The 26,711-nt window shown below is 38.2% G+C and overlaps 1 protein-coding gene across 4 annotated transcripts in view; it reads left to right on the top strand.

Moving 5' to 3' along the window:
* Ythdf3 (YTH N6-methyladenosine RNA binding protein 3) overlaps positions 1-17,581 on the top strand; it is a 43,306-nt gene extending 25,725 nt beyond the window's left edge. For 3 of the 4 annotated variants that reach the window (XM_045143085.1, XM_045143088.1, XM_045143087.1), the window contains 2 exons: positions 13,135-13,210; positions 14,496-17,581. In XM_045143085.1, coding sequence (XP_044999020.1) covers positions 13,135-13,179 — 45 coding nt within the window. In that variant the 3' untranslated portion in view covers positions 13,180-13,210; positions 14,496-17,581. The remainder of the gene's footprint in view (positions 1-13,134; positions 13,211-14,495) is intronic. The other variant, XM_045143086.1, reaches the window with a different exon arrangement.
* Positions 17,582-26,711: the final 9,130 nt, after the last annotated feature.

Genomic DNA, 26,711 nt, shown 5'->3' on the forward strand with positions numbered 1-26,711 from the left:
AGATATTTATCCAGTTTTCAAAACACCATTTGCTGAAGAGGCTGTCTCTTCTCCAATGAGTATTTTTGGCATTTTTATCGAATATCAGGTGGCTATAGCTACTTGGGCTTACATCTGGGTCCTCTATTCTGTTCCACTGATCTACATGTCTGTTTTTGTGCCAGTACCATGCTGTTTTTGTTACTATGGCTCTGTAGTATAGGTTAAAATCAGGTATGGTGATACCACCAGCCTCTTTTTTGTTGCTCAGTATTATTTTAGATATTAGAGGTTTTTTATGATTCCAAATGAATTTTTGGATTGTTTTTTCTATTTCCATGAAGAAAGCCTTTGGAATTTTGATAGGGATTGCATTAAATGTGTAGATTGCTTTTGGTAAGATTGCCATTTTCACGATATTGATTCTTCCAAGCCAGGAACAAGGGATGTTTCTCCACTTTCTAGTGTCTTCTGCAATTTCTCGCTTGCGTGTTTTAAAGTTCTCATTGTTTGGATTCTTTACTTCCTTGGTTAGGTTTATTCCAAGGTATTTTATTTTTTTTGATGCAATTGTGAATGGGAGTGATTCTCTGATTTCTTCCTCTGTGTGTTTGTTGTTAGCATATACGAAGGCTACTGATTTCTGTGTATTTATTTTGTATCCTGCTACATTGCTGTAGGTTTTGATCAGCTCTAATAGCTTGCTAGTAGAGTCTTTAGGGTCCTTTATGTATAGAATCATGTCATCTGCAAATAATGATAACTTGATTTCTTCCTTTCCAATTTGTATCCCTTTTATGTGTGTCTCTTGCCTTATTGCTATGGCTAAGACTTCCAAAACTATATTAAATAGAAGTGGAGACAGTGGACACCCTTGTCTTGTTCCTGATTTTAGTGGAAAAGCTTCCAATTTTTCTCCATTTAGTAATATGTTGGCTGTAGGCTTGTCATAAATAGCCTTTATTATATTGAGATATGTTCCTTCTATTCCCAGTCTCTGTAGGACTTTTATCATGAAGGGATGTTGGATTTTGTCAAATGCTTTCTCTGCATCTAATGAGATGATCATGTGATTTTTGTCCTTCAACCCGTTTATGTAATGTATTACATTTATAGATTTGCGTATGTTGAACCATCCCTGCATCTCTGGGATAAAGCCTACTTGGTCAGGGTGAATGATCTTTTTGATATACTCTTGTATTCTGTTTGCCAATATTTTGTTGAGAATTTTTGCATCTATGTTCATAAGGGAGATTGGTCTGTAATTTTCTTTTTTTGTTCTATCTTTGCCTGGTTTTGGTATCAGGGTGATGCTGGCCTCATAGAAGGAGTTTGGTAGAATTCCTTCTTTTTCTATTTCCTGGAAAAGCTTAAGAAGCAATGGTGTTAGCTCTTCCTTAAAAGTCTGGTAAAATTCAGCAGTGAATCCATCCGGGCCCGGGCTTTTTTTAGTTGGGAGATTATTGATAACTGCTCGGATCTCCATGTTTGTTATAGGTCTATTTAAGTGATTAATCTCATTTTGATTTAATTTAGGTAGGTCATATAGATCCAGGAAAAGATATTTTAAAGGAAAACTTAAAAGATAACTTTTTGAACAGAAGAAACTTGAACATAACTGACAATATTAAGAACAGACATGGTTGCACAGGACTGTAATCCAAGAACTCAGGAGGTAGAGGCAGGAGGATCAGAAGTTCAAGGTCATTCTTGGCTATCTAGCACATGAATCCCTGTTGCTAACCCCCCCCCAAAAAAAAAGAAAAAAAAAAACTACAGAATGCTTATGAGTTAATTTAAGAGAAAGAGAAAAAGGCAAGGCTTGGGATTTATCTTCAGAGGTATTGCATTTCCCTAACATGTGCCCCAGGTTTGATCACTAGTGTCCCCAGCCCCCAACAATAAGAGAAAAGGAAAGAAAGAAAAAAAAACATGCAAGAAAATTGAGCAAATGATTTAGATAGGCATGTAATGAAAAAGACCCACATGGCAAGTAAATATGTAAAATGATACACTGTCTTATTGAAGCCTAGGAAAAAAGTATTCTATCATATCTCTTAGGTCCCATTGTGTTCTGCTTACAAAACTGTCTAGTCTTTATATATTAACTCAAAAATTTCCCCCTTGTGTTACCTGTCTTCCTTACTTATAGCCCATGTAAGTTCATTGCAAACAACTTCTATTTTCTTCACCTAAAGTATTCTAGTAAGAACATCTTGTTCTCAGAGTAGGAGATATTTCCCTGACTGTTCTATAGTCTTGCTGGAATTTGTAGAAACATAACCCAAGACCAAGTCTTTTTTTGGTTGATGCCTGGAATGACTCAATAAATCCTTTACCCTTCATCTTTCCTAAGCTGCTATTTTGGCTCATTCCACCCTGTTTACTCAGATGCAGCAAGGCCAGTAGCCATGTTCACCCATAAAAGTTGCTAAACTGCAAGTTAAAATAAAGTTAAGGCCAGAAATGGTAGTGCTTGCTTATAATGCCAGCATTTAGAAGGCAGGAATACATAATGAAACCCTGTTTCAAAAATAGTAGCAACAATATTAGGTAAGTACATTCAAGAATACAGACAGAAAATATATTGCATCTATTCATTTGTCAAAATTAAGTGCAAAGTGTTCTGGGCTAGAGAGATGGTTTAGTGGTTAAGGCACTTGGCTGTGATGCTTAAGGACCCAGGTTCAATTCTCTAGGTCCCAGATAAGCCAGATGCACATGGTGGCATCTGTGTATGGAGTACTTTTGTGTGCCCTGGCGTGCCCATTCTCTCTCTCTCTCAAATAAATAAAACTAAATTAAAAATACTTAAAAAGTATCAAGTGTTCAAGCCCTCTTAAGCAATTGGGATGCCTTTCATATTTTCTTTCCAGGTAGGTTTTATGTATCTTTAAAAGACTTTTTTAAAAGGTCTTATATAGCTTAGCCTTGAGCTCTGTAACCAAGAATGGTTTTGAATTCCTGGTTCTCCAGCCTACACCTTCTAAGCTTTGGGATTTATAGGCATGTGCCACCATACCCAGTCTTCTGGATTTTATAGTTACAGGAATATATGCATTCTTTAACCACCTCTGATACTTCCTCAAATATGTAAAAGAATGTTATTATGAATACAATTGAGAACAACTCAATACTGGGACCAATTCAAGTGATCATCACTAGTAGGAAAATAGTCAAGAACATTGGGACAGCAGCCAAGAGTGTAGATGGACCTTTTTTTTTAAAAAAAAAAAACTTTTCTGTTTATTTTTATTTATTTATTTGAGAGAGGCAGACAGATAGAGAAAGAGGCAGAGAAAGAAAGAGAATGGGTGCACCATTGCCTGCAGACAAACTCCAGATGCATGCACGACCTTGTGCATTTGGCTAACGTGGGTCCTAGGGAATCGAACCTTGAACCAGGGTCCTTAGGCTTCACAGGCAAGCACCTAACTGCTAAGCAATCTCTCCAGCCTCTCTATTTTTTCTCTCGAGGTAGGGACTTGCTGTAGCCCAGACTGACCTGGAATTCACTATGCAATCTCAGGCTGGCCTCAAATGCACAGCAATCCTCCTATCTCCACCTTCCATTTTCTTATTTGTAAGTAATTTTAAGTTTACTTGGGGATATAGTTTGGAGAATGTGCATAGCTTTTATTCTGTAACAGACTCTCCTCATTCCCTTTCTGTTTGTTGGAATCCTGAGGGTAAGTTTCATGTGTGTCATAGTTTGGCTCCCTCCTCCAAACCACTATAGTGTATATTTCCAAAGAATAAAGATTCTCCTACAGTAGCCACAATACTGTGTCAGTGATCCAGAGTCTGTCCTGTCCTCTAGTAGAGGACACAGATAGAAAGAACCTTTTTGAATAAGTTTAGAATGCTTATACTAAATCAACTTTGAAATTTTGCCTTCCCCAAGTTTGGGAGGGCTTTTCTTATACTTACATAAAAGTTTTTGGGTAGCTGGGCATGGTGATGCATGCCTTTAATCCCAGCACTCGGGAGGCAGAGGTAGGAGGATCGCTGTGAGTTCAAGGCCATTCTGAGACTACATAGTGAATTTCAGGTCAGCCTGGGATAGAGTGAGACCCTACCTTGACAAACCAAAAAAAAAAAAAAAAGTTTTTAGGTTGGAGAGATTGCTTGGTGGTTAAGGCACTTGCCTGCAAAGCCTCAAGACCCAGGTTTGATTCCCCAGCACCCATGTAAATCCAATTAGCATTTTCCACAATTATAAAAAAAATCCCATGTTAATTCCCTCCCTCCCCCCCCACTTTCTCCTTTGAAATTCTGTTCTCCATCATATTACCTCCCCATAACAATCATTGTACTTACATATATACAATATCAACCTATTAAGTACTCTCCTCCCTTCCTCTCTCTTCCCTTTATGTCTCCTTTTTAACTTAATGGCTTCTGCTACTAAGTCTTTTCATTCTCATGCAGAAGCCCAGTCATCTGTAGCTAGGATCCACCTATGAGAGAGAACATGTGGCGTTTGGCTTTCTGGGCCTGGGTTACCTGACTTAGTATAATACTTTCCAGGTCCATCCATTTTTCTGCAAATTTCATAACTTCATTTTTCTTTACCGCTGAGTAGAACTCCGTTGTATAAATGTGCCACATCTTCATTATCCACTCATCAGTTGATGGACATCTAGGCTGGTTCCATTTCCCAGCTATTGTAAATTGAGCAGCAATAAACATGGTTCAGCACATACTTCTAAGGCAATGAGATGATTCCTTCGGATATATGCCTAGGAGTGCTATAGCTGGGTCATATGGTAGATCAATCTTTAGCTGTTTTAGGAACCTCCACACTGATTTCCACAATGGCTGGACCAGATTGCATTCCCACCAACAGTGTAGAAGGGTTCCTCTTTTTCCACATACCCGCCAACATTTATGATCATTTGTTTTCATGATGGTGGCCAATCTGACAGGATTGAGATGGAATCTCAATGTAGTTTTAATCTGCATTTCCCTGATGACTAGTGACGTAGAACATTTTTTTAGGTGCTTATATGCCATTCGTATTTCTTATTTTGAGAATGCTCTATTTAGCTCCATAGCCCATTTTTTGATTGGCTTGTTTGATTCCTTATTATTTAACTTTTTGAGTTCTTTGTATATCCTAGATATTAATCCTCTATCAGATAGAGGATTTTTTCATGAGGTCCCAGTGATTAATCTGTGGTTTTATTGCCTGAGCAATTGGGGTTGTATTCAGAAAGTCTTTGCCAAGACCAATATGTTGGAGGGTTTCCCCTAACTTTTTCCTCTAGCAGTTTCAGAGTTTCAGGTCTGATGTTAAGGTCTTTAATCCATTTGGACTTAATTCTTGTACATGGCGAGAGAGAAGAATCTATTTTCATCCTTCTGCAGATATATATCCAGTTTTCCCAACACCATTTGCTGAAGAGGCTGTCTTTTCTCCAATGAGTATTTTGGGGCATTTTTATCGAATATCAGGTGGCTATAGCTACTTGGGCTTACATCTGGGTCCTCTATTCTGTTCCAAAATAAAAATATTTTTTAAAAAAGTTTTCATAGTTGTAAATTTTACTTTAGGTCTGTGGTCAGTGTAGCTTCTTTCATTTTATCTGTCCCCTCCCTGCCTGGTTTCCTGCATATGAGGCATGCTAATACTGAGCTTCATTGAATGCTTTGGTTTTTTTCCAGACAGGGGCTGACTGTGGAGCTTGTCATGTAATACGCAGGCTGTCTTTGACCTTATGAACCTCTTGGCTCAGTCCTCAGTCTAAGTGCCTGAATTGCAGATTTGTACCACCATACCTAGCTTTCTTTTTCCTTTCCTTTTCCTTTCTTCTCTTTTCTTTTAATTTGAACCCTTTATAATAGGTGAAGGCTTGTAAATCCCTCTTTCGTCATTATTGGATTTTTTTTTTAATTTCCTGTCCCCCCCCCACACACACACACCGATTATTTTGGCAGTGAGAGTCTTGCAGTTTGCTTTTCTAGGCAACAAATTTCCTATGGAGAAGCCAACCCTGGCATATCAAGTCGGCCTATATAAAATTTAGAATATCAGGTCCTCTTTTTCAGAGAGACATTTTGATGAAATTTGAAATTACAGAAGATATTCATGCTATTTAGTATTTGTGTAGGACTTCATTCTTGTATGTGGACACATTCTTGAAATTGAACACCCCATTTTCTTATATTTAAGTAAAATGAAGTTTGAAAGAAGAACTCAGCCATTGCCAGTATTACCTGATCTTGGAGTGGTGCATACTTTTTTTCATTGTTAGAGATCTTTCCTCTGTTACAGTAAGGCTGATAAAGTTCAGGAAGGGTGTGGATGGTCCTTTCTCTTACAGTTCTGAATTTATGGTAAAATCTCATGTTTCAAGGTTTTGCTAATGATAGGGCTTGTTCTGTATTAGTTGCCTAACAGCACAAAACCCAGTGGCTTAAAACACACTTTTTTTTTTCCCCCAAGGAAGGGTTTTCCTCTAGCCCAGGCTGTCCTGGAATTCACTGTGTAGTCTCAGGGTGGCTTTGAACTCAAGGCAGTTCTACTTGTGCCTCCCAAGTGCTGGGATTAAAGGTGTGTGCCACCATGCCCGGCTTAAAACAGCCTTTGTATAGTTTCTTTATGTTAGAAATTAGGGTTCAAGCGTGGCTGATCTCAAAGCTCCAAGGTCTCTTACAAGGTGTGGTAGTCATAGTGTTATAGGCCTGAGTCTTTTCTTAAGACTTAATTGGTAAAGGTCTGCTTTCAAACTCAGGTAATTGTTGTCAGACTTTAGGTCCTCAAGGCTTGTTGGAAAGAGCCTATTTTTCTGCCTTCAGCTGCAGTCTGTTGTTTGCCACAGGAGTCTTGCATCATCATCGGAACAAGCTGGGGGCTGGGAATGAAACTCTGTTGGTAGAGTACTTTCATAGCAGGCAGGAAGCCCTGGAACATAAAATAGCATGGTGGTGCACACTTGTAATTCCAGCTTCTTGAAGGTGGAAGCAGGAGGATCAGAAGTTCAAGACTATCTGTGGCTGTGGCAAGGTTCTAGGTTACATGTCTTAATTTCGCAAAAGTTAGTCCAGCTTTATTCTACTGCTGCTTTTCCAGTTTGCTACTACAGTAGCATTGCATGCATGAAAATCTGCTAATTTAGTAGTCTGTAACTAGGAGATAATCCTTTATTAGGTGCTGCATTAACCTTCTTGAGTTGCAGAAATTCCTCACCAAACTGTACTAATATATTACTCTCCAATTTCAAAGTGAAATTGACTTGCTGCCTGCTAGCAGAAAATGTGAATTTACTGAAAGAAATTCAACTCTAGGATCTTACATATTTGATCAGCTGCATATTGTTATGCTTTTTCTTTCATTTGAAATAACAAGAATGGAAGAAAAAGTACACATTTTTCAGTGTGTAAAATAGTCTGAAATAAAATAGTGTAATTTCCAGCTTGGACTTCAGAGTGAGTTCCAGGACAGCCAAGACTAGTGTGAGACTTTGCCTCAAAAATAAACAACCAAAAAATATAATGTAATTATTTTCACTTTTTGGTAAAGTCCAAAATCTAACACCCCAAATAGAATTTTGGATTTCTGTGCTTGGAGATATATATACATACACACACACACACACACACACACACACACACACACACAATGCATTTTAATCATAATCACCCCCCATTCCCTTCTCTTGACCCCTTTCTATTCCCAACTACTCCATGTGTCCATGTTCTGTTTTGATGTCTTTGTTTTTTTGAGAGAGAGAGAGAGAGACAAGACACTGGTTGAGTTTAATGAGGGTTGTTTCCATAAAGGTGGGTGAGGGGTTATTTACCAGAGCATGGGCAGCTTACCAGTGGCTACACCACTGTAGAAAATGTCTCTACCTCCTTCAGCAGCCATTAACTGCCCATAACTCCTTAGGAAAGGGTAAAAGGTCTGGTCTCAGGAGTCCCTTTACCAGCCGTGATTGAATGTTGTCTTGTGGTAACTATAGCTGTCTTTAGTGTAAGGGTCAAGTCATATCCAGAAGATACGTACTCCTCCTCATCCTTGCAGGTCTTAACATTCTTTCTACCCCCCTTCCATGATATTTCCTGACTCTTGGAAGTGGTGACATAAATGTCTCATTTAGGACTGAGCACTTTTAGTTTAGCATTTGCTCAGTAATCTATCTCTACCTGATGCAAAAAGATGATTTTCTCTGAACAAAGTTGAGAGTAGCACTAATCTATGGTCTGTTAAATATAAATATTTAGAATACAATTTGCTTGGTTTAAAGTATCGCAGTTAACAAGTGCCAAATCTTTTTGATGATTGACTTGGATAATTTTACTAGGACACATCTTGTATTTAACCTGCCTGTAAAACACCTAACCAAAAGCAGCTGATGGGAGGACAGGGTTTATTTTGGCTTACATTCTCATGAACCTTCAGCATGTCAGGGAATGGATGACACATTTTCAAAATAAAACAAGGCATTTCTACTCAATTATGACAAGTGATTTGCATATGTGTGGTGTATGCTTTAGTGTATTCAAATGTGTGTGCTCCATGTGCATACTTGGGAGTGGCCAGAGGAAGACAATTGAGTATCCACCTCTTTTGCATTTTTGTCTAATTTCCCTGAGGCAGACTCTCTCACTGAAACCTAGAGTTCCCTTCATGTCAGTTAGATTGCTGATCACTGGGAGCCCCAGTGATCCTGTCTGTCTTCCCTTCTCAGCATTAGGCTTTACAGGTATGTGTGATCTTGCATAGCATTTTATGTGGGTGCTGGTGATGAAGTTAGGTTCTCATACTTGCATGGCAAATGTTCTTACTACTGCACCATCTTCCCAGGTGTGCACCTCCCTCAATAAAACAGAACCTTTATATTACTGTATCATTCACTTTTTTGTTGATATGATAAAATGCCCAACCAGAAGCAGCTTAGGAAAGTAAAGATTTATTTTTGACTTACAGTTTTGAGGGGAAGTGTTCATTATGATGGGGAAGACATGGCAGGCCTGGGCAAGAAGCCTATGTCACATATTCACATCAGTGGTGAAAAGATAGTCAGGACTGTGGAGATGGAGCAGTTGGTAAAGTGCTTGCCTTGCAAACATGAAGACCTGAGTTCAGACACCAGACCCACATAAAAAATTTTTGATGTGGTAGTACATACTTGTAATCTCAGGTCTGAGGATGTGGAGACAGGTGGATCCCTGGAGCTCATTGGTCATTCAGTCTAGTTTACTTGGTGAGTTCCAGGCCAGTGGGACACCCTGTCTTAAAACATGTGGATAGCAATTGAACACCACCTAAGGTCCTTTGACATCCACATACATTCATACCCCCCAAAAATTAATTTTAAAAGGTTGAATTAGTAAATTGCTTATGAGTTACCTCTGTAGGCTAAGTTCTGGTGCTGGGAGCCTTATTGGTTTCCAGCATATTTACTTAGTTTTAGATGGGGAAAGAGTATATTTAACTTTTTTGCGGGGTGGGAGTGTCTTAGTCGAGGTAGCCCACAAATCTTAGTATGTCCTGAAGGAAGCATAGTGTTTGCTATTGATGGAAAACAGTGGGAGGGAAGGAATTCTGTAACCATTCTTTGGAGTATGAACCACTTAAAGTAAAAAATAAATTTTCTGAATCACTTTGGATTGCTTTGTATCCGAGTCTATCTAGGACCCTTTTGTGGATTATCACTAGGAGGATTAGTCCTTCCCTAAGTGGGTTTCGTTCATTTCTGTTGGCTCTCTACAGCACATGCATTTGTCACTAACACATTCCTCGTTTTCTAACAGAAGTTAGTGATAGCACTTTCAGCTCATCATTTATTACACTCATTTCTACTGGTCTTCAGCCAACAGCCTACAAATATCTCACTGTACTTGATTATGTACTTAATATATTGATCATTGTAAGACAGTCCTACCTCCTGGTAGAATAAATGTGGGTTTTCATTGTAGGGTTTCTAGTCCAGGCTGACCTGTAATTCATCTGGAGGCTGTGAGTACTCTTGATGGACATTTACTATGTGTGCATCATGACAAGTTCAAATTTATGTTGTGTCCCCATCCTGGTCCATCCTTCTTTTCCTCAGGATCATCTGTCCTAGTCTATATTTAATGTCTTCATTTATTCCTTTCAAAATCTTTAATACAACTCTTATCTCTTTGCTTGCCCCAGATGTTTTATATCCATGGTAATTTCTTTCTTGCCCCTCATGTACCAGTGTCAACTATCAGGAAGTCACTTTTTTTTTTTCCCCTCAAGATAGGGTCTCACTATAGCCCAAACTTTACCTGGAACTCACTCTGTAGTCCCAGTCTGAACTCAAGCTCCCAGCGATCCTCTTACTTCTGTTGGGATTAAAGATGTGCAGATACTACCTTGTCCGACCAATGGTAAATCTTACTGGCCTTGTTTTCAAAATTTTACTGAAATACAGGTGGTTCTTATTTGCTCTGCCTTTAAAAAGCTGCCTGTTTTGCCATAACTTTTTAAACTTACGACATTAATAGTATTTTCATTATTTTATTTATGCCTTTTATTTTTATTTTTTGAGACTGGGTCTTACATGTATCCTAGTCTGGTAGTTGCTGAGATTCTAGGTGCTGTACCACTAGAACTGTCTTCCTTTCATTTTGGATCATAGGTATTCTAAACAAGAAAAAAAACTAACTCTTAGTTTTGGTTCTCTCCCTTTCTCAATTTATTTTTTTGTTTCTTTTTCTGAGTGTGTCTTAGTTCATTCCTCTGACTTTGAGAGGTCTTATTGTTCATTTCCTTTTTTTTTTTTTTTTTTTCCTCTTTTTGGTTTTTTGAGGTAGGGTCTCTCTAGTCCAGGCTGACCTGCAATTCATTATGTAGTCTCAGGGTGGCCTGGAAGTCAACATGGTGATCCTCCTATATCTGCCTCCAAGTGCTGAGATTAAAGGTGTGTGCCACCACGCCCTTGAGTTCATCATTTCTTGATGCTATGTTTAGTTGGGTAATGAGCTCATTGCATTTTAGCTCCTTCCAATTCACATGTAAATTTTTGTTTTTGAGGGCCTGTCCTGAATACTTTTAGTATGCTAATAGAAAAGTTTTCCAATTTTCTTTTTTCTTTTCTTTCTTTTTGCAAGGTAGGGTTTCACCCTAGTCCAGGCTGACCTATGTAGTCTCAGGGTGACATCAAACTCATTGTGATCCTCCTACCTCTGCCTCCCAAGTGTTGGGGCTAAAGGTATGTGCTTTTTTGAAGACTTACAGAGAGGTGAGACTTTTATGGTATGATTTGTGTTTTTACCTGTTCTGTTTTTAAAGTAAATGTTAGAAAATAGTCTGTATAAAATTGATCCTCCATTATTTCTTTTTTAAAATTTCTTTTGTTTATCTTTATTTATTTGAGAGCGACAGACAGACAGAGAGAGAAAGAGAGAGAAAGAGTGAGAAAATGGGTGTGCCAGGGCCTCCGGCCACTGCAAACGAGCTCCAGACGTGTGCACCCCCTTGGACATCTGGCTTACGTGGGTTCTGGATAATCGAGCCTCGAACCGGGTTCCTTAGGCTTCACAGGCAAGCGCTTAACCACTAAGCCATCTCTCCAACCTGATCCTCCATTATTTCTATTCTGTGATATAAGTCACTCTTGGGTTCATTGTGACGTGGGTAGAATATACATGCTAATTACTTGTCTCAGCTTTCTGTATTTATCCTTAATTTACTAGTCTGCTTTAGTATTACTAAAAGCATGTTAGTTTCTTTGGAATATACTAGCTTCTTATAATTCTGACAGTGTTTGATGTAAAGTTGTATTAGCTTAATATTGTTAAAGCTTTTCTTTAGTGTACTGTGATCATTTTTGTCTATAGCTTGCTTCTGCCTGTGATCATTGACTGTTTTGTCTGTCATTAGAAACTTAGTGAATCTTCCTGCATTGTATGTTGTCATGTGTCCCTGTGAACTTTACATCCTTGTGTTTTAGATGCATTTCTTATAAATCATATTGTGGGTTTTTAAATTTTCACGGATGAGCCTTAATTTATTGTGACTTAAGTGGTTTCTATTCTAAGATCTTTTAGTCTTCTCCAAGTCTTGGATTAATGATGTGCAGTCTCTTCTCATCAATTTTAACAGTGGAGTTTTCTTTACTAATGGTTTCCTGTCCATTGAGTTGGAAGTTTATACATTATATAGAGATGTGTTACATATATAATCTCAGTATTTTAGTGATTCCATAAAAGAGTACACTTGGTTACAGTTCAAACTAAAATGTTATCTCCAACTTAATTTTTATTTTATTAAGTGTGTGTGTGTGCACGTGCGCACACACACACACATACATGTGCCGTGACACATGTGCTATGATGTTAGAGTATGACCCTTGTGTTGGTTCTAGCCTGTCTACCTTGGCTTCTAAGAAAGTTTCCTTTCTCCACTTCTCATCTTGCTGTCAGTGAGCATGCTGGAATTACAAGACTTCTAGCTTTTAGGGAGTCTGGATTGAACTCCGGTATTCCACCTTGAGTGCTTTACCCACTGAGCCACCTCCTCAAACTTTCCAACTTTCATTTAACCAACATGAGCCTCATGTTATAACTCATGCTCTTCTTTACATTAATTCCTTTTGTCTAACAACTTATCTTTAAATAGTTGCTTTGCCTCCCCCTCTCCTTTCTCTTGTCTTCTTCCTGAAAAGCCAATAAGCCCATGGGAAAATTTTTTTTGGCCTGTTAATACTATTTTATTTTTTCAAGGTTTTTGGTTTTTTGAGGTAGAGTCCCACTCTCACTGTGTAGTCTCAGGGTGGCCTCGAACTCATGGCAATCCTCCTACCTCTGTCTCCTGAGTGCTGGGATTAAAGGTGTGCCCCTGGCTCCTTCAAGTGTTTTTTGTCAGTTTTTCATTTTTATTTATTTGAGAGAGGGAAAGAGGCAGAGATTGTGCGCGCAGAAGCACACACACACCCCAGGGCTTCCAGCTACTGCAAATGAACTCCAGATGCAGGTACCACCTTGTGTATCTGGCTTACATGGGTCCTGGGGAATAGAAATGAAGTCCTTTTGCTTTGCAGGCAGCTGCTTTAACTGCTAAGCCATCTTTCCAGCCCCACTATTTTATTTTTTTATAAAATTATTGGTGCATATTTGTATGGGTGCACGTGTAGAGATCAGAGGAGTTGACTGTGGTCCACCTTCTTTTTGCCACAGGTATCAAGTCTGGCCTACAAGCAACTTTATGTGGGTGCTGAGTAATTGAACCCAGGCCAGCAGACTTTGCAAGCAGGTGCCTTTAGCTACTGAGACCTTTTCCTTGCTCTGTATTCACACTTCTTGATGTAAAAACATATGCTCAATTTGAGAATAGAAATGGAAAAATTTAAAAATCATTTCAAAATTAATATTGAAATCTTAATTTAATGTATCTTTAGTGAAACTTGGCCAAATAGCTTTTTAAAATAAATTATTTAAGAACAAGACAAAAGCAGATAAAGTCGGTCAGAATGGGTGTGCTGAGGCCTTCAGCCACTGCCAATGAACTCCAGACACACGTGCCATCTTGTGCATCTGGCTTATGTAGGTCCTGGGGAATTGAACCTGGGTCCTTTGGCTTTGCAGGCAAGCACCTATAAGCCATTTTTTCCAGCCCTCAAATGGCTTTTAAGTTGCTATACTTCACTATCAAAAATTTACTGGAGTTCTCAGCGCTAAATGAGACATCTCACTTCCTCGAAAGCTCATGAAACATTACATTTTTTAAAACGAGGTCAGAAAGAATGTAAGAAGCAGAGGATGGGGAGCAGTCTTGTGAGATACTGTCTGCTAGATATGATATGGCTGTTGTAGTAATGATCTCACAGCTACTATCATTACCAGTACTACATAATATTCATTGACACTCTGTTTTGGATGGAGAAGGGGAACAAGACATTGAGTAGAAGGAAGACTACTCAGAAAGAATGGGCTCAGTGGAACAGTTGTGACAAGGGAGGGAGATGAGGAAGGAATAGAGCATTATGATCAAAATCCAATCGTAACATGTAAGAAAATTGTCATTAAAATTTTATTGGAAGTACTTGACATTGAAATATTCTCATCTTGACTCTCTTAGGATAATAAGTATTTAGAGAGGACATGACTCTTTGAGTGTCTTTGAAATAGCCCTTGGTGTTTGGTTTCTTTATACAGTGTTTTGGGGTAATTATCCCATTTATGTAAAAATAATCGTTAATTGTTTGTTATTTATTTGAGTGAGAGAATAAGCGGGAAAACCAGGGTCTCTTAGCACTGCAAAAAAAAAATAATAATAATAATCCAAACATGTGTGCCACTTGTGTCTCTGGCTTTATGTGGGTTTTTGGGGGAATTGAATTTTGGGTCAGAAGCCTTTGCAAGCAAATGTCTTCAGTCACTGAACTGTCTCCCCAGCCCCAGTAAATTGTTTTTAACTGATTATTTGAATTAGTATTTGAAGAGTCTTGTAAGTAGATGGTTTAATTATATGTCTCTGTAGTTAAAATTTTTAAATGATAGTATTTTACCATAATACTATATTTATGTTTTTCTTCCAGGAAAGAAATAGGAACAAACAGTAACCACAGTATGAAGATGTCTTGTTCAAATGACAACACTAATGATGTAGACTCTGGAAATGCCTAATAAGTCAAAGAAGACGTTATTAAAGCTTTTTTTCTGCTTAAGGTGACATCTTTGAACACTTTAACACAAAATTGACTCTTCTTGTAATGGTTTTCATCAGCGCATCTGCCCTTATACTCTCACCAAACACACTTGAGAACTGTAACTTTGTCAAGCACTTTTGTCCTGAAGCTTTTACCAGTATCTGCTGTCTTTCGTAATTATGCATCCTAGCTAAGGCACAGAAGACTGAATGAATGCAAGGATTCATTAACTTGGAATTTGTTAAATACTAACAGTTAACCATTAGAAGTGGTTCAATGATGTAAGAGTCACACTGCTTCAACTTTTTCTTTGTTGTAGTTTTTAAATTATCAATTTTTAGCTACTTGACAAGATTAAAAGCAAAATAATCATGCCATATTTAGTCCTGGAGTTCAAGTCTAAATGTTTATGTGAAAAAATACTGTAGTAAACTTTTAATATGGCAAAGCAACCTTAAGCTCTATTTTAGCCAAATGAAACATAATCTGAAATAATATTAGAACATCTCCCTTGTCTTCAAACTGTTTGGTGTAACAGAATATTGATATGCAGCTTGGTGGATTTCACCAGTTAATGCACATTGTTCTCCCCTCCTTTCCCCAGTTATATGTATACTGAGAAATGTGCATTTGTCTGAGGAGTTATTTTGTTTCTACCACTTAATGAACCTCAAAATTTTGAGTAAATGTACCTCAGTCTAATCAGACTTTTTATGACCTTTATAACTACATTTAAAACCCTTAATTCCTATTTCTGGGTGTTTGCGAGCCTGATTGCTATCATGAAGTAAAAATTTTATTATTCTAGGTATTCACTAGCTAAATAAACATAGTTCTTGTTTAGCAAGCATATACTGTTCCTCAACTCTCTTCTCCAGCTTTTGCAGTGTCCTGGCATCCTTAAAATACTTTGAAAATATGGCCTTGATCCATGAATTAAATCAGTATCTAAGTGAATGTGTTGATGTTTTATTGATCAGATCTATATAAGTGGGAATACAGCATATACCTGGGTATTCTTATAGTTATCTTTTTAACATCTTATTTTTTTCATTAATTACATATCAACATTAATTTTGTATTTTGAAACAAATTGATTTTGTATAATTGAATGTGTCATGCATCTGTATTAACTGATTTGATGGCATAAGGTTATGAAAACAATGCCCTGCCCCTTATATACTGTTCCAAAAGGAGAAAGCTATGTAGAATGATATGTTAAGGGTGAAAATAGCAATACAGTAGATTTGAATACCTTGATGTTTTGCATTACTGTTTATGTTTACATCATGTTTAGAAATCTTTTCATTTGCTATGGTGTTTGGTCATTTCAACTCAAAAACCTAGTGACAGATATTTCTTTGAGACTTTGGTTTATATAATTTTTTGTACAATATTTTCTTAAAATGTACAACAAATACTGTGTTTTTTTATTAGAACACAGTATTTGCAGATAACCATAGCTACTCCACAATTCTTTGGTAGTCCCAATGTAGTTATATCAATGTTTACTGAAGGGAACATCTAAATATTAATGGTATATTACAGAATAAAAACTTTCTTAAAGGAAAATTGCACCTATTTTACCTTTTTGAGACTAAGCCATGAAAACTTATATCTCTTAACTCTTTATAAATGAAAATTGGCATTTGAGTATAGTCAACATAGCTATGTTCTACATCCCTAAGATTGTATAGGTAGGACATTCAGAGATTACTGTTGTCATTCTGGAGGTCCTGCTGGAGACAACTGTAAAGGGTGACCTTGTTGGAAGGAGCTGAGTCCTCCCCTGAGGTTCTCTTTTCTTGGTGCTTTATTAGCAACTCTGGATATTTTTATAAAACTAGTTATATTATAAATGAATTCAAACTTGTTAAATTGACATTAGTTTTTATGTAAGAAATCTGGAAACACTCATGAGCAGTGGGCTGACTGCAGTAGACTCAGATAGGTCCCATGTAGTTGAGAGTCTATTCATGGTGAGGAGTACATCCCAGTGCCTTTAACCTGGATTTCTAATCTTAAGGAAATGGGTGCAGCATTCCTTTAGAAGAAAAAGGCTTTTCACTTGGTAATGTGTGTTTTTCTCATTTAAGTTTTTTTCCAAAGTACCAACTTTCTCTTCCTTCTTGGTCAGGCAATGTATTGCAAGATATTACTCCTCTAAAATGAATTTATTACAGGTTGTCTCACGAGCACAGCCAACTGAATGTTTCTTAATTGTGAGGACCAAAGGGGAGTATTGGGCTTTACAAAAGAAGATAGGTACATAATCAAATGTTTGAATAATCTGAAGTTAAGATATTGGCCCGTAAATTTCATTCTTAATGGTTTTCCAATTTCTCATTCGAATGATTATTATTAAAGTTAATCTTATGTGGGTATTTTTATTTTGAAAGGTATTATACTTTTTATATTTATCAGTAAGGGGGAAAATGTAACCAAAATTAGTATTGTTTCACTATACATATTGGTACTTGAAAATTCCTTTAAAAAACTCACCCGTTTTAGTAGTACTTAATTCCTAGTTTTAACATAAGTGATCTAATTCAGAAACTCTTATTTTTGAGTACCATGCATGAGGGGCTAAGCTGATGTTAAAAGTTTGCAATAATAAAATGAATCAGCTTAAGTCATTTAATCATATCAAATGCATTTTGCATCCTTTAAAAGTAAGTTTGAGAGATTTAAGAGAAATGTGTTTTCATTAAGTTTTGCATATCTTTTGTTATGCCATGTAAATTCCCTTTTTCCTATGATTAAAAGAGGGTTATGATAAAATGATTAGTTCATTTACCTTCACTTGTAGCAGTTACATGAGAATTTGAATTTTGTCGTGTTTGGGTTTGTTCATTCCTGTGAATGATGGTACAGTTAGGTGAGATTTTTTTTTTTTTTTTTTTTTGTTATGGTACCCAAACTCACCATTTGGTCCTCTTTAATCTTTGAGGGTTTCAATAAAAATTGTTCACTCATATCTGTGTTTTTTCCATTTTATCTATGTATACAAATACGTATTACTTGCTAGAAAGCAACACTTTTGCCTACTCTGCTGTGGATATTCTGATTGACAAGTGCACATACATTGATGATCATATTCACTTATTTTGGGCATTTTCATTTAGCAAAAGAATTAAAGGACATGAAAACACCTTATCTGAATCGTTATCCACTCCACCCCTCCTAGTCAGTTGCATTTTCTTGATACTCAGCTAGAGAAAAAGGAAAGAGACATTTATTTTTATGTAGTAGAAGAAAGTAGTGACACCAGTTGTCTGCAAATCATCATCTGCTGTTCTCGGTACCAAAGAAAGGTTCATGTAACAATCTAAACTTTACCCTAGAATTAATTGAATTTCTGTGGATACAGCCATTGAGATTGTGTATGGTATGCTGCTCACTGTGTAGCTCTCTGAAGCAGTTACTCAGATAAGAAACCAAAAAAAGTATGTAGACACATACAAAACTAGTGGCTGACCTTACTACAGTAGCATCAGAAGTTTCTTTTTGCATATCTCCCAAAGGAAAGTTTTTGTTTTGTTTTGTTTTTCAAACATACAGTTGAGGACAGCCATTTGGCATGTGTAGTTGGGACCTGATTCTTCTTGATGTGGGCTTACTGTGCTTTGAGATGCTTTATTTGGTACTTCTAGGCACTGAAGTACACTTGTCATGAGTTGACTGAGATTGTTTACTTACTTAAGTTGTATACTACCCCCCTTTTTTCACATAACACATATATGGGTAGATTAAGATAACTAGTGCATCAAGTTCAGATTTCATCTCTGATTTTAGCTTATTTGTCTAATATTGAGATGAAATTTAATTGAAAAAAATAGGGTTTTTTTTAATAAATAAAGCAAGGAAAAAGTACAAAATTAATTGTACTAGTGGTCTCCCCTCTCTCTTCCTGCCACCTCACTTGCCCTCTGCAGAACACAAAGACTTAAATTATTAAAATATCATTGAGGGCTGGAGGGCAAGAGAGATGGCTTAGTGGTTAAAGTCTTTTCTTGTGAAACTAAGGACAGAGTTTTGGTTCCCTAGTACCTACATAAGCCAGATGCACGAGGTGACACATGTTTGGAGTTGGTTTGTGGGGGCTAGAGGCTCTGGTGTTTTTATTTTCTATCTGCCTCTCTCTCTTGCAAGATAAGTACATTTTTTAAAATTTTTTTATTTATTTTAAAGCGACAGACAGACAGAAAGAGACTGAGATAGAGAGAGAGAATGGGTGCATTAGGGCCTCCAGCCACTGCAAACGAACTCCAGACGCGTGCGCCCCCTTGTGCATCTGGCTGATGTGGGTCCTGGGGAATCGAGCCTCGAACCGGGGTCCTTAGGCTTCACAGGCAAGCGTTTTAACTGCTAAGCCATCTCTCCAGCCCAAGTAATTTATTTTAAAATGTCAATGTACATATTGTATAATTCTAAGAGATGCAGAATGGAATTTCTGTTTATGATCTTAGAAAAGGAAGACTGATTCAGTTACATCTAAGTAGTATATTGACACAGAGCAAGTTTCTTTTGTTATTAATGTGTTTATAGAAATCAAAGGTTCCAGTGGAATTCATCTAAGATTCTTTGCACATTTGAGATCTTGTGACAGAGTAGATAATTAGCTTTGTGGGCAACAATTTACCTTAGTGAGTTTTTTAGTGGGTTTTTTTTTTTTTGTAATTTATTATTTATTTATTTATTTATTTTAGTTTTTCGAGGTAGGGTCTCACTCTAGCCCAGGCTGACCTGGAATTCACTACGGAGTCTCAGGGTGGCCTTGAACTCACGGCAATCCTCCTACCTCTGCCTCCCGAGTGCTGGGATTAAAGGTGTGCGCCACCACGCCCGGCTGTAATTTATTTTATTTTTACTTATTTGAGAGAGGAAGAGAAGCAGATAAATAGAGAGAATGGTGTGCCAGGGCCTTCAGCTGCTGCAGATGAACTGCAGATGCATACATCATATTGTGTATCTGACTTAATGTAGGTCCTGGAGAGTTGAACCTGGGTCCTTTGGCTTTGCAGGCAAATGCCTTAACTTCTGAGCCATTTGCATCCCAACTGTTTGCTTTTTTGAAAGTAAGTTGGGTCAACAGTATGGATTTTAGTAGTTGCCATATAGTATTCTTCTGAGTTAAAGCTGAAAATTGAATAAGTGTCCCAAAGGTATAACTGTTGTTCTTCTGTTTTCTTTTGTCAAGGTAAGGTCTCACTCTAACCCAAGCTGACTTGGAACTTACTCTAGTCCCAGACTGACCTCAAATTCACAATGATCCTCCTACCTATGCTTCCCAAGTGCTGGGATTATAGGTGTGTATCACCACACCCACTGAAACCTGTTTCTACTGCCATGTATATTATTACATTTTTCATAAGGTTAGAACAGTTGTACAGAAAAATTGGAATGACTATAAGAAAAATTCTTACATACCTTGCATCCACCTCTCTCAGTTCCTAACATCTTACAAACTAACTGGTATTGATAACCTCATTGCTGAAAGGTATACTTTTTTCAGAGTTTTCTTATAGTTTTTACCTATCTTTTTGGATTCAGGATCTTGAGATGAGAATACCACATTGATTGTCGTAGTTTCCTTGTTCCTCTTGGCAGTAATGATTTTATAGGCTTTTAAAATTTTTAATCTCTTTAGTTTTTTGAGGAACTCATGCTCAAAGCTAGCTTCAAACTCACATCAATCTTCCTATCTCTGCTCAGATTGATTAAAGGTGTGTGTCACCATGCCTGGCAGCTTGATTTTGATGTTGATAATAGCTACTAAATAAAATGTTCCTCCTTTGAAGTCTGGTTGTTTTCTTAGGCTTAGATGGGCTGTGAGCTGTGGGGAGAAGGACCATATATGTAAAGATCTTTTTTCTGTCATATATAGCATGCGTACTATCACATTGTATGATTGTTGGTATGAACCTTGATAACCTCGATGAGATGGTGTTTGTCATATAGTAAAGTTACTCTTCAGTGAGTGTCGGGCTGGGGATTGAACCGAGGGGCCTTGCACATGCTTTTCAAGTACACTATAACTGAGCTGCATGCCCAGCTCATTGGCTTTTGAGACAGAATTTGATGGCTAATATTAATTGTCAGCTTGATTGGATTGAGTACCTGTGAGATTAGTAAAGCATACTTCTGGTTGTGTCTCTGAGGGTATTCTGGGAGGATTAAAACAAAAAGAAAACCCATTATGAATGTTGGCAGGATTTCTCAATAAGCTACCATGACAAGAACTGCTTTGCTCTACCTTGAGGGCTATGATCAACTGAAATGGCAGTGAAAGGGTCTGATCAACACAATCTTTATAACTTAAATACACTGTTTTTCTACCTTCACCACCCAAGTGCGGGGATTACATGCATATGTCACAACTACCCAGCAGGTTACTTTGTCTTTTTCTTTAATACTGTACTCTTCAGGAGAAAGTAAAGATCTACATTTGAGAGAGACTGTGCACTCAGAACCTTGTAATTTTTAAGGGAAATACAGTGTGGTAATTAGTGTTCTGAATGCTAGGTTCCCAGCAGGTGGCAATTTGGAATTAGACCTTCCTGGAGGCAGTGTATTATTGGGGGTGGGCTTATGGGTATTATAGCCAGTTTCCCCTTACCAGTGTTTGGCATCCTCTTCTGTTGCTGTTGTCCATCTGATGTTGGCCAGGAGGTGATGTCCACCCTTTCTTTGCTCATGCCATCGTGGAGCTTCCCCTCGTCTGTAAGTCAAAATAAACCATTTTTAACCCCCACAAACTGTTCTTGGTTGGGTGTTTTCTTTCAGCAATGTGAACCTGATTGCAATAGTAATATTGGTACTGAGAATTGGGCTCATTGCTGCTACAGACTTGATTCTGTGGCTTTGACCTTTTGGAACTGTTTTGCAGGAGGAATGTGGATGACTATGAAATCTTGGCCTAAAAGATGTCTTGCAGTGCTGTAAGTACAGCTTAATGAACTATTCTGGTCTGAGTTGAAAGACCTGAATGCAGTAGGAACTGTGGATGGTGACTTGGCTTATGAGGGTGAGAAAGAGCTTTGCCTGGATTGGGATAGGAGCAGTTTGTGTGAGAGGCTTACTGTGTCTTGAGAACTTGTGCAGTGTTGTATTATGTGGAGTGGTGTGAGCAGAGGGATATGACACAGGAAAAAATGTAATCTTTGGGCTGAAACTGCTGCCTGTTCAGCTGCAATTAAAAGATTACAACCGTTGCAATTGGGCCAGCTGATTTGCACAGGGACAACAGGAAGAATGCAGACTCTTTTCTGGAAGAGGCCCAAATACTGAAGGAGTGTCCTGTTCTTCAGAGTCTGCTTTATTTCCTCCTTGATTGAAAAGTTGGTATTATGGAGTATAAGAAATGCAGGAAACAAGGGTCATTGAATTTGCAACACAGTATTGTATTTTGGAAATGGCCATGGGCAGTGTGAAGCCGACTTGTTAAATTACCTGTATGGAGCCCTTGAGCCATGGAAATGAACCATGGGTTGTATTGAAGACCCAGTGGAGATGCCAGGACTATGGGATGGCTGCCAAAGAGAGCTGCTGGTACCAGATGAAGTTTTTTGGTATTGTGATTAGCCTAGCTGGAGGGGTGGAATTGGAATTCCAGAGACTTAACATTCATAGAATTACTGGAATTAAGGGTCTTGTTAGTGACTAGAGTTATTGGACTTGAAGCTACATACTTTTATGTTTGTCCTGTTTAAGTCTTGTATTGGTTATTTCTTTGCTCTTCTAATGACATCCTTTGCAATGTGAATGTTTATTCTGTGTCATTATGGGTTTTTTGGTATTATGGCTCATTTAAAGTCCTTGGACTGTGGGGATGTTTGAACATCGTTGGGATTGGTGAGAACTCTGGGGACTTTTAAAGTTGGGTGAATACTTTGCATCTTACATCATGTATGGTTATCAGTTTATGGGGCAAGGTATGGAATGTGGTTTGATTCAGGTGACCCATAAACTTAATGTGTTCCAAATGCTAGGTTCCCAGCTGGTGGCAATTTGGGAATTGGATCCTCTTAGGAGTAGTGTGTTGTTGGGGGTGGGCTTATGGGTATTAGAGCCAGCCTCCTCTTGCCAGTGTTTGGCGCACTCTCCTGTTTCTGTTGTCATCTGATGTTGGCTGGGAGGTGATGCCCACCATCTGCTCATGCCGTTGTTCTCCCTTGCCATCATGGAGCTTCCCCTCAAGTCTGTAAGCCAAAATAAGCCTTCTCCCTCCACCCCATAAGCTGCTCTTGGTTGGGTGATTTCTGCCAGCAATGCAAACCTGACTGCAACATATAGGAATCTTATTTCTTCTTATACTAGCAGGCTTGTGCTAACCTATTTCCCTGTTACTTATGTCTTTCTTTTAAATTAAGTAGAAACTGTGTATGGATGCATTCTGTGTTGGTACTATCATTTCCCTCCTCCCTGTCCCCATTCCACTGAGGGCCATCCTCAGTAGATTGGTATTCACCATGGAATTGTGGGTTAGGAATTGTGAGAGCAGTAGTCAGTCATTTTGGAGGTCAGAGGGATGCCTCTGGATATTCCCTTCCTCTCAGTGGCTCTAACTTTCTTTCTCTCCCCTCCTCAGCAAATGCCTCTGAGCCTTTGTGGGTGTGTTTTAAGTCCACTGTAGTATTGAGCTCTCAGCAGCTTCTGAATTTCTGCTTTGGTGCATTTTGAGTACCCTCAGTGTATGTCTCCATCACTCTGGCACCAGTTGTCAGGCTTGCCATGGAAGCAGCACTTTTTCCCATCTCACCAATTCCTCTGAGGTTTTACCTGGGTCCAAGATACTGTGCTAGATGGTTCGTCTACTGCTACTGTCTATTCTTGGCTTGTTGATAAATTTTGGTTGTTCTTGGTCCTCTCTGCTTTCTGAAAAAGCAGAATAGATTCTCAAAAAGAGAGTAAGATCAGGATAGGTTAAAGGAGATAAGCAGTATTAATTTAGATTTTGATGGGAGTAATCCCAACTTTTGGCCAAAGATTAGTGGGAGATTCTTGTTGGAGTCCATAATTTTGGTCTCCATAGGATTCTGACTCGGTTCCCATTTCCAGCTATGGGTTCCTTTCCACTGAGCAGATCCCTTAGCCATTCAGAGAGCCACCAAGGTAGCCTAGGTAGTTACCCACCTAGGCTGTGTGCCACTATTGCACAAGTATGTACATCTTGTCAGGCTGGTTGCTTTCATGTCGCAGTGTCCCCTGCTTGTTCACAACATTGTTGGCCATTTTCCCCAACATCTCTTGTGCTTGTTTTTTGTTTTAAAGAAACATGCCTCCTTCACTTTCTCCACTTTCTTGAAGAGGACAATTAAAATCTAGGAGTTTAAATAAAGCCTCTTATCTCCTCCTTTAATCCTAGTTGTATTTGTAGAGAAGCAATGATTCTGTGAAAGAGGTTGCAGATGTAGTAATAGATAACATGTAGACTGTAGGGGAAATCTGGGTATTATATATTATATATAGGTAGGAACAGGTAATTATTCAGCTTTTCTGGAATAGGAAAAACTCAAGATAGAAATTTAGATTGGGGCATTTTTAAAATAGTGTAGCACCTTTTTTTTTAATTTTTTTTTTTTATAGGGTTTCACTCTAGCTCAAGCTGACCTGGAATTCACTATGTAGTCTCAGGGTGGCCTTGAACTCATGGTGATCCTCCTACACCTCTGTCTCCCGAGTGCTGGGATTAAAAGTGTGCGTCAGCATGCCTGGCATGTAGCATCTTTTTAATGGACTTTTTATAATTTCTTTTTTTCCAAGTAGGTTCTCACTCTAGCTCAAACTGACCTGGAATTTACTATATGGTCTCAGGCTGGCCTCCAAACTCAAAGGGATCCTCCCACCTCTGCCTCCTGAGTGCTGGGATTAAAGGCATGCACCACCATGCCCAGATCTTTCTATCACCTTTTTAGTTTTTTTGAGGGAGAGCCTCACTCTAGCTCAGGCTGACTTGGAATTCACTACGTAGTCTCAGGGTGACCTTCAACTCACAGTGATCCTCCTACCTCTGCTTCCCAATTGTTGGGATTGAAGGCATGCACCACCAGGCCTGGCTTTATCACTTTTTATCAGTAGCCTTTGTACATATTTATGGGGTACAGTTACAGTTCATTACGTAAAGATCAGATGAAGCTAGTTAAGCCAGTCAACTCAGATCCAGCCATTCAAAGTATTTAGGAAGAAGGTTGTCTACACAGACTTTTCCTTGTCACTCCTTAAGCAACACTAGAATTCACATCGTATCTGGCATTAGAGATGGTTTTAAGATGACCAAAGGTGTGAGCCTGCTCTTCTATATAGGATTTGACTATCTTCAGGTCTTGGTTTCCATGAGGAGTCCTGAAGCAACCTCCATGGGTACTTGTAGCTGTTTTCTGGTGACCCATACTCAGATGTTTCCCAGGGGTCACTTGTGCTTGTCTTGATCATTAGACCATCTAAATATGTAAGTTGATGAAATGTGTCCTACAGAGAATTGTTTCTCATAAAAGGAAGTTAGCTGCTTTGGAAATACCTGAACAAGTGAGATGTAGGTAAACTTGAAAACTAAAAACTGGAGGGAAGATCATAACAGTTAAATGTTTGTACTTGGTTTGCAAGGGCTTTTTTCAGTTCTCATCCTGCTGTGAAATCTGAAGTGATGCTTTGGAAGTGTAGGTCAAAGATAAATTTATCAAGAAATTCAGGTCAGCAGATTCCTTATTCAAAATAAAATATCTTGAACTTGTACCAACTAATGCAATTTAAGTATATTTTAAGATTGTTTACGGTTTGTCACTCTTATATGTTTCTTTCACACTGTTCATTGTTCAAATTTTAGCCTCAGTTACACTCTTTACAAGGCCCAAGGCTTTATTTTCCTTTACATTAAACATTTTCTGTACATGGCTGCTTGTGTAATGTATAATTATAAACTGTTGCATCTTTTCAAGTAAATGCACTAAATAGAAAAGTGTTCATGCCATTTAGAAAAGTATACTATGCTGGCCCCTTATATATTGAGTTCACACACCTAATCCTGGATCCTGGAGAGAGGAAACCTGCCTGGCAGGGGTTCATGAAGATCATAGCAAGTGTGCTGGATTGCCTTGAGAAACTAGGCTGTTTCTCTTGTTTTTTACCCAGAGCTTTAGAAGCCACCCTCCATCCCACTCTTTCATTTTCTTTTTTCCTTTTTTTTTTTTTTTTTTTTTTGGTTTTTCCAGGTAGGGTCTCACTCTAGTCCAGGCTGACCTGGAATTAACTCTTGTCATCTCAGGGTGGCCTTGAACTCATGGCGATCCTCCTACCTCTGCCTCCCGAGTGCTGGGATTAAAGGCATGCACCACCACGCCTGGCTTCATTTTCTTTCATAAGGGGAAACAAACAAAAAACCAACTGCCCAGGAAGAGGAAATTATCCATTGAGTTTCTTCTATCTTGTAGTCACACAGCCTCATTTTCCAACCAGATTTGTTTTCAATGTCCTGGTCTGTTCCTTTTCTTCTTTTTTAAACTTGGTGTAGGGTCTCACTCTAGCCCAGGCTGACTTTGAACTCACAGCTATCCTACCTCTACCTCCCGAGTGCTAGGATTAAAGGTGTGTGCCACCATGCTGGACTCTAGGTAGTATTTTTAAGATCATGTATAATTGTGATGGGGAGGTAATATGATGGAGAATGGAATTTCAAAGGAGAAAGCATGGGGGTGGGGGAGGGAATTACCATGGGATATTTTTTTATAATCATGGAATATGCTAATAAAAATTTTAAAGATCATGTATAAAAATAAGTGAATGGAATACATACTTTATAGAGAGAAATTAATTTTGGTCAGTGCCCATTCTCACTCTTTCTCTCCCATCTGTATCAAATAAATAAAAATAAAACTTAAAAAAAAAACCAGTACTGAACTGTCCTAGGTATTGCATAGGCTGAGTACAACACAAAATATCCTGCCTTTCACTGGTTTCTGGGTACCTTTTTTTTATATATATATATTTTGTAAACTTTATTTTTGTCACTAAACCATCATGTTTCCATGAGATCAGAAAACTATGTATAGTAACACACTGCAGTTTTTATTTTTATTTTTTTTATTGTTGAGAGAGAGAGAGAAAAAG

The sequence above is a fragment of the Jaculus jaculus genome, chromosome 2 (assembly GCF_020740685.1).
Source record: "Jaculus jaculus isolate mJacJac1 chromosome 2, mJacJac1.mat.Y.cur, whole genome shotgun sequence".
Taxonomy (NCBI): Eukaryota; Metazoa; Chordata; class Mammalia; order Rodentia; family Dipodidae; genus Jaculus; species Jaculus jaculus.